General features: G+C 40.2%; 2 protein-coding genes across 3 annotated transcripts in view; one reads left to right on the top strand and one right to left on the bottom strand.

The window, feature by feature from the left end:
- C33H7orf50 (chromosome 33 C7orf50 homolog) overlaps positions 1-18,420 on the bottom strand; it is a 135,132-nt gene that overhangs the window by 27,339 nt on the left and 89,373 nt on the right. Inside the window, exon 3 of the mRNA XM_049791628.1 lies at positions 838-1,013. Within this exon, the coding sequence (XP_049647585.1) occupies positions 838-1,013 (176 nt within the window). The remainder of the gene's footprint in view (positions 1-837; positions 1,014-18,420) is intronic.
- The window catches only part of GPR146 (G protein-coupled receptor 146), a 55,604-nt gene continuing 45,370 nt past the window's right edge, over positions 8,187-18,420 (top strand). For both annotated transcript variants that reach the window (XM_049791618.1, XM_049791616.1), the window contains exon 1: positions 8,187-8,811. The gene's annotated coding sequence lies outside the window, so the exon portion shown is untranslated. The remainder of the gene's footprint in view (positions 8,812-18,420) is intronic.

Below are 18,420 nucleotides of genomic sequence, written 5' to 3' on the forward strand. Positions count from 1 at the left end.
CAGAGATGCAACCCTGGAATCGTTCCACGTGGTAACCCAGTATTTGTAACACGCCTCTTCTGGAGGTCTTACAGACAGGGTATATTTTGCAGTTTGGAAAAAAATAAACACTATCGTCCTGTTTATACATGACCTCTTACTGTCTGTAGGGTCCTAGGAATGCTTTCCTGTAGTTCTTTAGTTTAACCATAGCCTGTGCTTTATGTTGGAATTTTAAAGTATTATACATAAGTGCACTAACTAGAGGAAGTAATTGCTTCTGATCTGAAATCGGCCACCATACTTGCCATATACTTTGGTATGCAAAAATAAGGCATTGTACACTATTAACTTAAAAATAGTGGCATAATCCCATCTCAAGTTACAAATATCCAAACGCTATGCAGGTGGTTAAGTTCAGACTCCGTAATGCTGAACCATTTCATGCAATTTGCTTATATAAAAAGAATAACTGGAACTCTTTCGCTTAGAACAGCGTACTCAAGAAACAAAACTAACTCCCGCAATGCAATCTTTTCTGCCATGTGCCTTTCATCTTTGTAAGTGCAGCTAACCCAGCGGTATTTATATATCAACTACAAGATCTTCAGGACATGAGCTGTCTTTCGATAAAATGTTTGCACCATACTTAACATCTCTCACTTGTTCCTGTGATATAAATACAATGGGGTGATCAGCCGTACCCGAGGGTGTCAACTGAGATGAAACATTAACTTAACACTTAACTGCAGCACTTTCCTTTAATGTGTTATTACTTGGTTCAGCTTGTTCTGGATTTCTGGCACGGTTTACAGCCTAATTCGTAGGGAGCACCTGCAGCGGTTTTACTATTCTTACCTGGTTAAATAGGCCAGAGCCAGCTCAGATCCCGACTGCTTTTTGGGTTCCACCTTTTTAGTAGAGATTCCAGCTTCCCTCATCAGCTGTTTTTCCTTCTTCTTGCGCTCTTTTTTTAATTTTCTTTCCAGTTTCCTCCTTTCCTCTGGGGTAAGTTCTTCCTCTTCTTTTGTCACCTGAAATAATCAACATTTAAATAAAGTGTTTATATTTCTATAGGAAAGTGAACAAAATATGCATAAATGCAATTGAAAGGTACAGGTAATATTTAAAACCAGAAGCTTCAAGCTTCATAATTTTACTGTTCACTATACTTCCATCACCTCTCTACTCCGCTCAATTCACAGAACTGTAAATACTGCACTTGCAGAAATCTGTAGAACTGCCCTCTGTAGATGCTTATAATGCTCTCAGCAGTACAGTAATGTGAGCACCTTCTAGCTATGTATTAAACATCGTATCTCAAATTTGCTGTGCTGTTTGTTCTCCCATACTCAAACCTGAGGGGGGGAATGTGAACAGCAGAGGCTGTTTCATAGTGTAGGGAGGGTGTGGATTGTTTTTAGCATACACACATTTAAGTAGAAGTAGGGTTTCCTTAAGATTCTTAGCTTCTGGGGCTGTTTGTTGTGTAACCTCACACCTCCCTGGACAGAGAAAACCTCTGTCTGCCACACAGGGGCTTCATCTCCATTATGCCAAAGGAGATGTGACAACTACCATTTTCATCCAAGACCTCTTGGAGATCCTTTAGCAATCTTGGGTAAACATATGCACGATCTTCAATAAACATACACACATATATCCCACAAAAGTTAAAGTTGCTTTAGGTTTGCAGACAGTACAGTTAACTATTCACATCTAAAACCATATTACCATAAATATATGCATAAGCATACCCCTAATGAAAGTATTTCACACACAGATGAAGAGCATTAAACAGATACTGAGTTTATCAGGGAAAATCCAGTGTGAGATCACGCAGTGTAGAAATAAAAAGTTGTTCCATAGCAAGATGAGATTGACTCCTGGGACTCCTAGACATTTGAGAGAGGTTCATTCATATCTTTCCAGGAAACAGTCTCACCAAATTGTTAAGTATCAACTAGAAACATAAAAATTGCAGCTGGTCTAATACTAGATGGCTGTCTATTCAATGCCCTCCCCAAGATTTCCCTGAGATAAAAGATTCACTCTTTACAAAACCCTAACTACTCTGATGATCATCATACATAGACCTTCATGAAACCGTAGAAAAAGTAGTTTCTGGGTACCCAAACCCCAATGTACCTCAGGAAGCAGAAGGGATTTGGACACTATGAAGCCACCTCTTCTGTACAACCTCCCAGTAACAACTGAGCAATGAAAAAAGTATGAAATTCTGCAAACAAGACTCTTACGCTGTATTGGTCTTGCTTTTAGATATTTCCAAGTCCAAGATTGAAGAGGTGGTGCTAATTCTTAGCTTATAGTTACAGATCTCACACAGTCCCAAATAAAACTTAGATACCTTCATCATGGTTTAAGGAACTGCTGCTTCTCAGCCACCTCCCCGGGTCAGGCACTGCGATAAAATGCAGGCTAAAGGTACGCACAAGGACCATTTAGGTATCACCTTCTCTTCCAAGAACCGAAATCCAGTAGCAAAAATACTAGACCTATTAGCTCTTCTGATGAGCTCGGGGCTTTTAGCTCCTGTTTGCTGTGCTGTACTACTTCCCTACTATCATCTGTAGCCAATTCAAAATTGCAAACATTGACGCACTTCTAAATTACGGGCTCAGACTGGACTAGGTCATCAGGCTCCCATTTTTTTACCTAACCCTATTTAGCACCTTCTGTCAAGATGGTTTAAACATCGTCCTCGTGACATTTAATGAGAAGAGATGGGGCTGTGGACAACGCTGTGGAAACAGTGTTTGCAGTAAAGTGAAATGTGATAGAGATGCTGCCCAAGCAGTAATGATTTGTGAATGACTCCATTAATTAATCCACTCCCTCAGCAACAGTTGTACCGAATTTGTTAAGACAACCTGAGCAAGGAACAGATTCCTGCAAGGCCAGGCTATATTTATAAGAAGATGGGGTCTCTGGGTAGGGAAAACCCACCCACCGACCGCAGTGGAAATGGCACGGATGTTAAGGTGGCCCAGGTGGACTTTGAAGCAGGCTCCTATATGACAAGGACAGAAAAATGGGAGATTGCATGCAAGCGTTTGTTGAGTTATTTAAATCCATAATTCTTCCGCTGAAAATAAATGAAGTACGCTTTCTGATGTTTCTGCCAAATCTGCATGCCCTCGGACACTTCAACTATTAGCTGATGAAGGTGGAGTATACAGAGACAAGGCAGTCCGGAGAGGCCACCCGTGCCTATGGCAGCTGTATGAGCATCTCACGTCCCAAGGCTGGGGAAGATAAAGGAGTCTAACAACATTCCCAAGAACGAGAATGACGTTCACAGAGCGGACTTGGTTCAGGTCCAGCAGCTTTACTATATAGCACCGTACTTGGCAGGTGAGGTCCTCTGCTAGAGCATCGGAAACTCAGGGAGGCCAAACTGAGTGCAGAAGAAACGCCGTTCCTCCTCTCTCTGCTCCCTCCTGACCTGTTCGAGGAACCCATAACCGAAACCTGAATGCACAAGATCAACTGCTTTACGGAAAGAGTGGTTAAAACCGCTTTACAAACTCACAAATCCTTAGTGTTACATCAATTCACGTTAGTCAAGTGCTTTCAAATGAAAATCCAGACATGGTGCTAAATAACACTATTCTTGCTGACATTCGAGCAAAGGATGGTTCAAGAAGATAATACCTGAACACAATTTTATTTGCCAAAGATACCTGCTGAGGACTAAACATTTGTTCAGTGTCAATTCACGTATCATCTAAGTTTACTGTGACTCATCTTTTCAACTTGCTGTTTTCAAAGACCAAAAAAGGGCAAGAAAGCAGAAATTAGAATAAATGGGAGTGGGACAGTAAAGGGGATTTGCCTTTTTTGTTTAAAATATTTTTTAGCTACTTCTGTGGAAAAGCCAGCATTCATGTGCAAACACATGCAAAAAAGCAACATATGTTGCATTTGTATAGAAGACGTTTTGTAACACATGCTGAGAATATAATAATATTTAGGGTGAAGGTAGGTACGTAATTGTTACACAGGAAACGACGTTTCCATTTGAAAAGCCACCCTGGTACTTACTAAAATAACAATCCAGCCACACAAAGCCCAGGAAAACACCGAGGGTGGTCATTTATAAAGTGTTTGTAAAAGATTACTACAGCAGCTGTCCAACAGACGACACACTACAGTTAATCTTCCTTTAAAAATAATGTAATGAATTTGTTTACTTTTCTGTGAGCCATGAAGCTTTCAAATAAAGTGACTGTAGCACATCATTAGAGCCGGTCTGATAAAGAGGCCTCTGCTTCTTCATACTTACAGTAAACGCGTATCTCTGTACTTTCCCTTCCCCCCCACATTCCTCGCATTATAAAAAGCTTTTTTATCCCCCTCCCCGGCTGCTCCATTAAAATCAAAACAAGTTGCTCCCTCCCTGTAGGTCCCAACGTAAATACCGAGCCCTAACAACATTTGTTTCCAGCATCGCAATTGCTGCACCGTCGGCTGTCTGAAACGAGGACATTGTTCTCCCTGCGGGGCTGGGGCTGTCCCGGCCGTGAAAAAGTCAGGATTTACAGCTGGAGGTACCTTCTGCTAGTCCACGGCATCATTCAAGGAAAATCGGATTCATCAGGCTTCTGTTTGGGACTCCCAGCACACACACCGTGAAAGAGATCGCAACCTCACAGCTCAAACAACTCTTCTAGGTGCAACTCTACTTTTATCCAGCCACGTCAACTTGATTAATCTAGTGGTACGCACCACCCTCTGTCCTTGACTGGGTTCTAATTTGAAAGCCTCAAGTTTTACGTGCTTCATAAAATACCTACACTTGGTGGTATATTCTCCACTGAAGCTGAGGGTAGTTTTATCGCAACGTAAAAAACCCCAACACAACCAAAACCAACCTTCCCCAAAACCTGGGACTCGAAAGAAAACAAAACCAAACCTTCCACTGGAATTCAAAGCCTAGCTGTATTTATTTTAACTCGGATGACCTCTGTTATGATACTTTACTGATGCATCTCTCCTTTCTTTAAATCAACAGCCTTATTTTTTAATTTCTCCTTCCCTGAACCATTAGTGTGACTTGTTTTCCTGAAAGATGTGTCCAGAGTTTGTGAGCCATTTGGATTAAGAGTTTTAGTATTATGCCATTATTTAAATTAAAAAAAACCCCAACCAACAGGACTTCATTGTTTTGAGGTCATAAATATTCCACGTTGTCTCCTTCTATATTTATAAAGTGACATCACAATTTGTAGTGCCACAATTTAGTCTTAACTACAACATTGTAAAGTCCCTATTTGAGCGTGTGAGACACTTGTTTATTGATGTGATAAATTTAAACCACATGCATGCAGAAAAACACAACACTTGCTTATTTGCAAAGCCTGCTGAGAGCTACCACACCACCTTGGATTGTGGGCTCATTAGATCTCAATCTAAACAAGGTCAGGCTAGGTCAGTACACTTGAATGAATGACATTCAGAGGAGAGCCAGTGTTTTCTCGTGATTAAGGAGGTGGGAGTCTTCTATTTGGAAACTTTCCAGAAGGCCTCAAAAGGTGCTAAAAGGCATATTGCCACTGGATGCCACATTTGGAGTAAAAGACAGAACCCCAAGTCTTTAACACTTATGCTCATAAAAACCCATGTCATCTTTGCAAGGGTATGGAGATGTGAGCTCAGACATCTTCCAGCAAATTCCCAAAGTTCACAGCACACCATGTCCGTCTGCATGCGAAGCGCTGTGACTGCCCGTACAGTGCCTTTCGTCAATGCCAGGCTCTAAATTTCTGAATTGGACGTAAACATAGTAATATACTGTAAATAGTCTAAGACATCTGACTCAAAATATCCCGAGGCTTCAGCTGTGGCAGTTTTAGACACCAGTTAAAGTTTTCCATTATTATTTGTAATCTGGAAATATTGCACAACTTGTAATATTTTGTAAGTGATCTTTAGAAATGAGCTTACCCATCATAAAAGGGGAGCCATCTCAAAGAGAGGTACAGCATTTAATAGTGTAAAGCAATTCAGAACAGTAAAAAAGTAACTATAACTGCAAGAGAAACTGGCAGAAAGATGTACCCAAGACAGGATTTCTTGAAGCACCTTGATCAGCCACACCACCAAATTTACTATTTCTTAGTACCAGTGAATCCAGCTCCTCCAAAAGCCAGTAGGCTTTTGTCCTTTTCTACCAGCACAGCAACACAAGTCTGTACAAGAGCAAAGCAAGCAACATCAGAAATTCGGAGGAATAAATTGTAACTCAACTAACAGCGACAAACGTATAAAAAGGGCATCAAATTTTTGAATTCCAAAGAGAAAGATGGGGAAATGGATCATACGGCTTATTTCATAGTAGGGGCATTGTATCGCCTTGTTTGTTCATTAAGCTCATGTTATTTCATAACTTTTAACATAGAGAAATGTCAAAAGGTGCTTTGTTCCCTGACCAAGGGCTGACGAAGAGCTACCAACCCGTCACATAATGGATTCTGCTTACAAGTAGCCTTTTGCCCCAAAAATGCCCCGTGCACGATATCAGCATGCAAAACGTTCTGTTTCTGTCTTACACAATACATACGAACCCAGATAAATAACTGGCCATCTGCCAGCTCAAAAACAAAAAGCGGAATCTATAAACACAGTTCAAAACCTATAAAGAAGAAAGGCTGGCAAATCCTTAGATGCAAGGTTCATAAAAGAAAGATTGACAAATGATTTATTATTGGAGGCTTGCCAAAGAACTGTGCTACAACTACAGCTATAGAATTTGCATAAAATAGTTCATGGCCATATTGAATTTAAATAACTATTTTCTATCATTTAGCACCTTATGAGAAGTAGCAGTATGACCAGAGAGGGCATATGAAATTTCATTACCATGCAGAAAGAAAATTTTGAATGAAAAGTAAGATTTGTAGAAGTATACCTCCTTACATCAAGTCTGTAGCACTCACAGAGGAAGATTTTTTTAAAAAATTATACATTGCTCAAAGGAAAAATTAAAATTTTTCATAAAAGCTAGGTGGTTTTAGAATCTCAATTCCTCACAACAAAAACACTGGGAGTAACTTACAATAAGTTGATTTGGAAAGGTTTCTGTAGAGGCAACCCAGGCAGAAAAGCCTCAGACAAGTTCTGCAAGAAGCCAGATTTAAAAAAGAACAAGCTTTTTATCTTTCTGATCCAGGAAAGGATTCTCCTGACGCTTGTGTAAATGCTGTGTTTTTTTTTTAAAAAAAAAAAAAAGCAGCCTTGTGTACACAGCTATAATATCTCATAAGCACAAGGTATCAGGTAGCACCCTAAATTTGCAGCTGTAATTTAGAATAGATGCACCTTTATTAGCTTGAAACTGGGCTTAATTTGCAAGTATGTGATCTTTACATATTTCATAGATTTACAGCCAATTGTGAAGAGCACATAAAGTGTTATCATTAAGAACTGCTGAATAAGAAGAAATTGAACAATTTACCAAATTAAATGAAAGCTTTTATAGGTACACGGAACAATACGATTTACAGAACCTAGCTCATTGAATTCCACTTTATAGATTGTTTGCTCCTGTTGTAAAATACATACTGTAGTAGATTAAGTTCTAAGGCATAAATTAGTACCGTATTTTATTTCTCATTTTTCTTCACCAGTATCACAGTCCTGAGTACAACAGAAATATTTAAGACAACACCACGACTGCAGGCTTGGAGAATGCAGTTTTGCTTCATTTGCAACTACAGCACTGCCAGGAATTTTCACATATTTGTCGAAGGATTTTGCTTACTCTCTTACCCTTAATTAAACCATGTTAACCAATCAGCAGAAGATGGAATTAAAAAAAAAAAAGGAAACCCCTCGGAAATAATTTGTATCCACATCCCTGTGGCTTACACACAGCCCTTTCAACCCCTCCCCAGAAACGCACAGAGGAATTTTAATAGAAGGAGCACGAGACAGTCGCAGCGCTCGGCATTTTCATCGCCACCAAAGTCGTCCCCTTCAGGGGTGCCGACGATCTCTTCCAAAGCTTAAAAAGGCTTGAGGCTGCAAGAGGAGGTAGAAGCAGAGCATAGGCTGTTCTGAAATCCTTGCTGGAGGATTAAAAAAAAAATAAATAAATAAAATAAAGCAACCCCAAACCACGAGCTCGATCTCCTCCAATGAAAGAGGTACCACAGGGTGTAGGCAGGTTGCCAGGCGAGCTCGGCAGCGTGACCGCGCTGCATTGAGTTTCTTTAATGAAAGCCAGGAAAGAACACATTACACAGTGTTTCTTCTGAGAACCAGCTAGCCTCCAGTGATTGAAATCAATAAAAACAGTCGGCAAGGGGCCCAGTGGGGGAAGAGAGAAATCTCCGCTACAGCATTCAGTTTGCTTTCCACTTTCTCCCTCCCCCCCTAAAGTTAAACTCCGAAGATCACCATGACAAGCTACTTCGCTTCCAGCGCTGGGAAGACGCTGGTGGGGATTTAAAGGAAGCGAGCGCTTTCCTTCGCCTCCCCGCTTCGCCCCCCCGCCCCCGGCGCGAAGGAAATGAAAGGCTTGTTTGGAATCTGAATCCCGCCTGGAAAAACTTCATCGGACAAGTGCATCGTTCTGCGTTTCAGGAAAGGGATGGATTTTACAGTCGGAGAACGCTAAAAGGTGAGAGGGGAAAGAAAAAGCAGGAATCTGATTCAGCCAGAGCCCACGTACAGGCTAGGATGCCCACCCCGGCAGAGGGGACCTCTGGAACCGCGGGAAGGACTGCAAGCAAATGCCTGAAATTGGCACGATCCACATCCTAAAGCGGCCAAAACATCAGGCAACACGTGACCGACGCACCGACCCAGGTAAGCAGAACCCGCTTTTAACAATTCCCTGTACCGCGTCCGAAATCAGGGCGAGACCTTTCTGCCTCAGCCTCTGCAGACTGCCCCACGTCCCTCCTCATTAACCTCACGCAAGTTAACACTAAGCTCGTCCCGTCTGAAAATCGTGTCGGGCCGCTAATCCTCACTGAACTGTAAAACACGCACAAAGGCCCTTTGTTTACCATTTTTGCGTTGAATGTGCCAGTTGACAAGGTAGGACGGGGCCGTCGCGTAAGTGCAGCCCCTCCAGGAGCTCACGCTCCTGGTCCGGGAGGACCCGCTCGGAGCAAGGGAACACGGCGGACACCGCACGCTGGAGCCGACTGTGATCGGAGAGAGTGCCAGTAATGAATTTCTAATACGGCCCATATTTATCTATTTTATTTATGTATTTTAATCACCATAGCAGCCACATACAGTACATACTTGCAGAGTTCCACGCGCTGATCTGTACTACGAATTACAGCAACTTGCATGCACAGGGGCTCGCCCGATTGTTTTGTCGAAAAGAACTTTGCAATTACTTGTTAATACAGCCAAGGGGGATTTCTGGCACGTTGTTTAGGAATAACCAACACAGGCTTACCCAGCACGTGTATATTCTGCCATTACCCTAATGCAGGTATACCCTAATGTATAAAATGGTTTTTATACAGACGCGCCTATAAAAATAGGGAAGACACAGATCGCAGCTGTCGATCACAACATTCTCAAGTTTTTGGCCAACTTCAGATGATTTATCTAGACTTCAGTGAGACACAAAAGGTGAAATCGAAGCCTGCCTTTTGCAAGGCAAGCAAAAACGATGATAGCTACATCCTTTTTCCAGCAGTGGCAGGAATTCAGTGGAACAGATAATAAATAGGTGCCTGTGGAGCCAGAGCAACCCTGCTTGCTCCCCCATGCTGGTCATCGTCAGATGTTGACAGCAACACACACACTCACTGCCAGAGAAGGCTGGGGAGGGACTGGATGCCTCCACTTCCACTCAATGTTTCGGCACCTCGTTATCCCAAAACCTGTAGGGCACGTAGTCTGGATGACTCCGATGGCAGAGAGAAGAGACTTCCCACCATCTCCTCCATTTCAGTACCAGCAGAGAGAACGCAAGAATTTAGTACAGCAAGTGCGTATGTATTTCTGCAGGTGCAATGTTGCTCTTTCTTTGGAAAATGCAGCCTTTTAAGGGTGATTTTACTATTTTCGCATCCCATGGAAATGGAAATGACCCACACACTTGAAGAGTGCCCTGGAGAACACCTCCATGGCAAAAGTAAGGGACTGCTATTTTTGCACAGAAGTTTAAGCATTTTTAAAGCACGAACTGTTCAGATCAAGCTATGAAAATAGCTAAGGCAATATTTAAATAGTAAGAAGTTTTTACGCTGATTTTATCAGTCCAGTTTTGAACTCTTCACACAAAACGGTTGCAAAATTATAGCTGAAGATGTAATTAAAGAAGAATAATTTACAATAAAAAAGCAAAGTTGTGATTCATAATTGAATACGGCCCGATATGAGGTTTTGGGCATATCCACAGACCCACAATTCACCTTTTCAAAATCTGTTCCGTGTTTTGCCTCCCCCCCCCGCACAGATCCTTTGGAGAAATGACAGCACCTTCATAGTTCAGGAATCACAGCAATCACTCCCACACCAATCAACAAGTCTGTTTTGCACTGCTCTTGAAGCTAAATTTAACCCTATGCAGAGGAACTCACTGAAGCCTTTACTTAAAATTTCAAACAAGGAAAGCTTAGGTGGGACTTAGACAATGCATATCATTCGTACCAATGCTCTCAAGCTCAAATGATACTCCTCCCCATTACTCCCTCAGCAGAAAATATAAATATTATCTTTAAAGCAGAGTGCAGGGTATTTTAGTTCATAGTAATGCATTTTTTCAGAAGCTAAGGAGTATGAGTTTCCACAGTATTTGCTGTTAATGGAACGTGTTCTTTTCAAACACAGAACATAGAAAAAAAAGTATTTTCTCATTCAGAAGTTTTGACCCAACACAGATATTCTAGCAGTCACACCACAAGGCAAGCCTTGTCAGAGATTTTCAGTTACGCCGATGTTATTAAAGCAGGCTCCCTGAACAGCGACCCAGTCCTTCAGCCTCTTCCTTTAGAGTATGGAGATCTGGAAGAATCCCACGTTGCTTTGCCGAGTTGGATACAACAAAACAGAACTAATGGGAACCTATTTCTCACATTTCCACTAGTCTTGATAGTCCCATTACCATCAGGAGTACTTTATCCTCAACAACAAATCACATCTTCAGCATAGTCAAGAGCTCCTAATAGTTCATGCCAATTGTCCTCACAGCAACATGTTGGTAAAAAAGCTTCTTGAAAACGGTATATAAGGTTTTGTAACAGTCAGCAAAGTAGATGAAATGATTCTAAAGGTGGAAGGACATTTTGTTTTAATCTCGCCTATCTAAATCTTTATGAAGGGAAAGATCTGGGATTCTACAAAACAAGTGGAATGGCTATTCAAAAAATGCTGAAATTCCACAATAGAAGTGCAAACATCAGGGTCTGCTAAACACCTGGATAGCCCATCTTGGGTGAAACACAATACTTGTGTCTGCACTGGTGGAAAAAGCGCTGCCATCCCTTTCAAATGAACGTGATCTGACACTTCTTGAATACTCTAAAGCTTCCAAGTTATCTCCCTTCTTATTTGCACCAGTGGTTCATGTTCACAGTACTGGATTCATTCAGCTGCATATATTTAGTCTGCTGAAATTGACAGTTTCTCTGTAACATACTCATTCTGACTCAAAAATGGAACACAATTAAGCATACAGTTGGAGAAGGTACATTTTTCCCCATCTATGGGAAAGACTAGTGAAGCAGAAGACTAATTATTAAATGAAACAAATAAATGGTTATCAATCCCTGGGAAAGGTGGCTTTCCTTACAATTCAAACAGGAACCCTTATGTTTGACTTAGGAAGACATTTTTTGTTAAAAACAAAAAAGCCATCAAAACCTGTAGAAAAACTTCAGACCTCTTTACCAAGAAGTTGTCATTAGCTCCAGAGTTCAACAGGATGTATATCTAGAGGGAATTAATGTCCTGGTGTATATACACTCTACTTTCAAACCCTCTGTATTCTCCGAGACCTCAACAAAACTTCTATTCATTAATTTATTATTAAATAAAACTAGCATCACTTGTAGTTTGCTATACTAAGATCTTTTAAAAAAACTAGCTAAATATTCCAGAATGTATTTCATACATGCCTACATTTAGATACACTCAACTGCACACACACATGTATGCAGGAACATGCAATTTTCAATTTGTGATGAACAAGGCCCGAAAGGAGACACTCAATAAAAGGGAGTGGGCAGGATTAATTTCTTTAGCAGAATGTGTTCATGATTCAGCGATCCTAAAATAGGCAACCACAGCAACACCCAGAACACAGGCAGGACCTCAACTGTCCTGCGCGTTCATACCATGACAACCGAGCATAAGGGTATCAACAACCTCAACTCACGGTTTGCCGCTTGATTTGCTTTACAATAGGATAAATGGTTTGGGAGACAGAGAATTGGACCCTAAGTTTGGTTATGAAAAGAGAGACAACTTAACACAAAATAAGGAATAAATATGATGGACATTACAGATTTTTGCATTTGACTTTATGCCCAGTGATAACCAGAGATGGGTGACTTAGACTGTGACAGTTAATTTCTGTGAAATGATTATTCTTGTAAATATATGTAATTAACATGAAGAGACCTTTGAACACCTGTGTGCAGAATCTGAACCTGTTTCAAGAAACTATTCTAAAGCTCCGCTTGTATGTCATGTACAGTTCAGTTCCCACTGAACATCTTATCCTAAGGAGTTTAATCTCAAGGGGGAAGGTAAAGGAATAAAGTTTCTAAGAGCTGGCACAAATTACACGATCTAGCTTTCCTTCGGGTCTGCTTGCTGTTCTTCCAATCACAATGATCGAGTGCAAGTAGTACTGTCTCATTAAACATGACTGGCAGGAAGAAAGAATTTGAATATATTGTTTGTCAGTTTGAAATGGTCTCCTGAAAGTGCCTTAAGAAAATGTCATCCATATTTTCATCATTTTGAAAGTCGCTGAAATTAAAGTACAATCCATTCTCCAAATCCTATTTATTTAGCAACGCTTTACATGCTTTCTGTTCTTGTGAGCTCCCTGATAACTATACATCTATGATACTAACTCTTAAGCTCTCCAGATTTATCACACAGCCCTGGAATACTGAAATGACATCTGGTTTTTATAGCATCAGGTGTGCCCTCATTATGCTTTTGTGAGGCAGAGCAGAAAATTGAAAAACAATTATGATTTAAGACCCTAAATTAAAACCTGTCGACTGTTTAGTAAAAATACTCCATAAAACCTGTTTGTATTTCAACAGACCACACTGAAGGATATCATTGTAAAAGCAGCACAAAAGACGGTGTTTGGTGTTTGCTTATTTTGGAATTAAGGAACATAGCAAGTTATCCTAAAATAAAATTGTATTAATTTACATTTCAATAATAAGTAGCTTACACATATCTGTAAAATACATAGTATAATTTACATGGATTGAATTTACAACTCATGTTAGTTTCAAAGTCAAGCTTACATGCAGAAGTTACATTTTAGATCTTTGACAAACCAAGTATAAACACAACAGAAAATGGCAGTTGGCCACATGATTTTAAAGTTAAGTATAAAATAGAGTGGATAATTACAGATGGAATAACATGTAAAATACAAGAAAGCACGGACCAACAGACTAACAGGAGGATTAAGTTTATCACATACCTGTTCTGTTACCATGTCATTTTGCAGGGATCAAAAGAAAGGAAAGTTTTAAGGTAGGACCAACAAGCAACCTCTTCATTGCACACAGGGCAGCCCAACAAAAAGCACTGGAGATGGTCATTAGAAAATGCAGACCGCCAAAGGTAAATGTTTGAACTGTTAGTGAAAGAAGAGTCAGGATTTCCATAGCGCATACAGGAAAATGGCCAGGGTGGGAACAGATTGCAAAGCTTTCGAAGTGAAGGAGTTTACGCTTGGCAGAAGGAAAGGAGACCAAAGGAAAAGAGAGATTAATAGCAAATGGAAGGTCCATCTCAAGGGAGATTCTGATCGTCAGGAAATTTTTAAATAATTTTAACTGGTCTGGAAAAAAGCCAAGACATCAGAATTCTTTTTTGAATGGCAACAGAAAAGCTTTATTTTTTTTTTTTACTTGCCAACAATACAACATACTTTGAAACAGAAAAATCAAAGTAAAACCAAAATTAAAATGAAGATTCTACCTTAACATGAGATGTTCCGGTATTATGAATGTGAAATGAGAAAGCAGATGTCACACTTCTCTGTTGAAGCTTAAATTTAAAGTCAAGATGTCTCCTAAAACACTTTACATAAAATTGCAATCTCCAAAAGAAAAAAAAAAACAAAACCAAGTTTGACAAAGAAATTTTCTCATTTTTTCCTTTTCTTTCTTTAAACTTTGTTTAAAAACGAGTACTTTCCCTTGGAATACTAGGAGCTAAAATCATACTGGAATGTCATAAGGCAGAAATGGAGAGACGACCTCCTCCCAGTGATGAAGGCAGCATAGTTACTGAAATGTGAAGTCAAGGAGAATAGGGAACACTGGAAAAGTTAGAGAAGGCAGGAAAATCAGCACCTATTTTTCTTTCAAGATAGCAAAGGCAAAACACTGTAGTTCCTGCACAGGATTCTTCCAGATTCTCTAAATGAACTCTTCATTTATTTAATGCTTTCATAAAATCTGTCACTGACCCTTAAAAACTTCTATTAATTGACTCCAAAAATTCTAAAGCAGTTTTGAAGCACTGACTTATCTCCTACTGTACATGACCAACCAGGCATCCAGTAACAATAAGAGGTGCAAATTCATGATTAATTCCAACTTTCAAGTTATAAGAAGGAACATGATTCATACTTTTCCTGGCTTTGAAAATGTTTACAGCAGTTTTGTGGGTTTTTTTTAATTCTACACCCAGATCTTGCTATGATTAGACTTGGGATACAACTGGAAATGAAAGATAATAATCTGATTCTTCAAACACTCTTGTCAACTTTCATGGCAGGAAGTATGGTTCATGTTGGCAGTTTTAAGCCAAACTTTGCAACTTGTCCAAAGTAACATAAATTTAAACCAATTGTGGAACTTCTCAGCTTAAAAATTTCTAGCTTTCAGGCACATGTTCAGCAAAACAATATATCACAGAACAACATTTTCTCCTTTCATACAGTATGTATTCATTTTTACATACATAAAATCAAAAAGGGTTACAGCTCCTAGAGCCTCCAATTGAATAAACATTCCCAAACTATTTTGTTTTGTATACATTTTTGCATGTCAGCTCTTTTGCACATTTACGTGTCTGCCCGACGTAGCTGCAATTAGCATGGCCCGATGTGGCAAACACTGCTGCCAGCCATCGCTCCTGCATCCCACCCAGGGGCTTCTGCGCTCCCTGTCCCTCGCAGGGAACCCTCGGCTCAGGAAATACGGCAACAAAGCCTACAGTGCCGATGTGCTTGGCAACACGACAGAGAGAGTTCTTCAACAAGGTGGAAACGCTGCTCAGAGATTAAAAAAAAATTTTAAAAATTAAAAAAAAAAGAATAAATCAAAGAACCTTAAAGAATTAGCTATGATGCTATTCTGTCCCCAAAGGTGATACAGCTCCTCTCTTGTTCTAGATTTGTCATATCAACATTTACATAATTTGATTAAGAACTTGATATCTTAAATCCGCCATATCTTATGAACAGTAGGACTAGAAAATCTGAAACAAATCCATGAAGCCACCTGGACAATATTGCAGAGTTTTCTGCACGCAGACCCAGCAGGAAGGCCACGAGAGGTGACCCTCGTGCAGAATGACGGTAGACCTGGGCCCTACAACTTCCACCCAATGTAAAGCTGAGCTTAGCTGCCAGGGGAATTCCGCAGGAGTAAAACACAGCAAGCAAAACTCCAAGTAGTAGGTAATACAGTTTGCGTTACATTTTTCAGCTCTCAGCTGGTAGTGGTTTTAGGGAATCCAAGAGTTCAGAAAGGTACCATACTGTGTTTTAACTATGGTAATCAACTTAACTAACAGTTCTGGTCTATGCTTTCTAAAGCTTAGGGGTACGATACAATTCTAGTTGCAGTCAGGCCTTCTAATTTTCATATGTTGTTACGCATCAGCAGAGCCTTCTATTACTACACTGCTAGGCTTGCCTTAGCCAAGGGCGAGATGTTGTGGTTGGCAGATCTTATACATTCGTTTATCTAATGACTAATCTGAGATGCAATTTCATAATTACTGTGAAGATTCCTGCTGCTCTAAAGAAGGCCATGGGACTTACTCTAATGACCAGCCCAAAGAAGAATGGTGATATATACTGGAGAATTCAAACAGCACACAAAATAGAGCGAAAAATATAAACTCTGCATACATGAGGCCCTCACTGGCAAAATATATAGAATGTTCTTAAGTTGACAGTTTTATAACTCTAAATGGTTTCGCAAATGAAATCCAAACAAAAGAGCAGAGACGTACTCTAAATCACTCAGCAATTTCTGCTTAGAAAAACCAGCAACCACTAACTCCAGCAAACAAAAAGAGTTGCTTTAAGTAAGCTTAATGAATGGAAAAAATGTCAGCTTTTTTCTTGTTGTTCTTTCAGCTTTATTTTTCTATATTCTTGAATCTATACACGTAATGATTCAGTTTACCCTGACAAATATGGTATAACCAACTATCAATCACATCAACTTTTTATATGTTGAGAGAAGTCAGATACCAAATGATAAAACGAGTTCAGGCAGAGGGCATATGTTAAGCAGCTGTGAGTCCGTTTAAGCTGTCTATACGTCTAAAAGCTTAATGTCATTACACAGAGCTCTGATTTCTTCCTTTCCCGCCCTACACTAGAATATCCACATTATATATAATAGAAATTATTAACTTACTGGAAGAAATATAGTAATACAGTGACTGTAGCAGTACAAACAATATGATTATAAATTAGATGTCGTATATTTTGCTAACAGTGAAAGACTACACAACCAAATACTTCTGTTTAGGCTCTAAGGAAAGCTTCACTCAGGAATAAAAGAATCTCAGGTAATGGTTTCAGGCACAATTTAAACCCGCGTAAGTTAGTACTGCTGCCAAAAGACACACTCTCCATTTTCTCCCACCTCTTCCTTGGGTTGGCACAAGTGCTTGTACAGTCTTGTAAACTCATCTAGGTTAAAATTACCTCTCTATCCCCCCGCAAAGGTTACTTTAAAACCAAATCAGTTCCTTAATGCGATTCACTGTGAGTATTTCTGCCAGTAAAAAGAGGAGGTGATAGAAAGGTGGAAGCAAGTGCCTGTGCTGCTTGTGGGATCCCATTTTTTGCAGCCTCTGGCTGAAGGCACCATTCCTTAAAATAAATAAGTGTAAAATACATAGTGTAATAAATATAAGTGTAAAATACGTAATGTTGCTATGTGTACCCTACCTTTTACGTATAGGGGTGATGAACTTCAGCTTGCCAACTCTCAAATTATCACAGAACTTTTGGCATTTGCTGCTTTTCAGGAGTGCCATGCATTGCACGGTTTTGGGCTTTCAATTATTTCCCTCTAATTTCAAAATGACAGTAGAGGCCTAGTAAAGGCAGCAAACAATTTTTGCCTCCGAGGGCCTGAACTCAGGCTGTTCCCATGAAGCATGAGGGTACGTCAGTCACCAAGAGTCTCGTTCCGTCGTCGAGACCGGTGATAACGTTTCCAATAACCTCAGGCAGAGGCTGCAAAAAACTAAGACAAAGGAGGCAGCAGGGAGTGGGAAAGGTTTTAGCAAAAAGGAACAAGAAACTGAAGGGAGTCAGAAGAATTAATGTTTATACACGGGAGGAACAGAAGGAGAACTGAAAGTACAAGGAGGAGGAGGAGTATCTGGAAATTGCACAGGAGGGCACTGCGGGGCAGGACGGGGGACCGCGGGGAATAGCTGGGGTAATACAAGAAGCAAAACAAGGTTGACGGATGTGCTAAACCACACGAAATACCACAAAGGGGGAGTGCAGTGGAAGAAAGGGAAACAAAGGCAAAAGTAAACACGTGAGAAAGTGGAGGACATGAAACCCTTGAGCACATACGTAATATGACTGGAATAGCTGCTGTTCTTCTGTGTTTAGAGAGATGGTCGAGAGTAAAAATGACATCTCCCCAGACAAAGCACAGGACAGAGCAGGTAAATAGAAACACCTTCAAAAGGAGAACAGGCAGCTCTCCCTGCTCGTTGCTCAGATATGGATACTTAACATCAAGTACAGAATCTGAGAACATCACCCAGAAGGCAGCTACTATTTCTCAAAGTTAAGCAAACCAGAAAGCAAACAATGAGGTGGTATTTTTAAATGTATGATTTCCAATTTGTGATCTAACCCAAGGCTACCAATAACATATGCTTCATGTTTTTATTATTCAAAATGTGTTAGGCAAGAATCAGTCTATTGGGGATCCAAGAGAACCATTTTCCTTCTACACAGAGGGTGAGCAT

Source organism: Accipiter gentilis, chromosome 33 (assembly GCF_929443795.1).
Source record: "Accipiter gentilis chromosome 33, bAccGen1.1, whole genome shotgun sequence".
NCBI lineage: Eukaryota > Metazoa > Chordata > Aves > Accipitriformes > Accipitridae > Astur > Astur gentilis.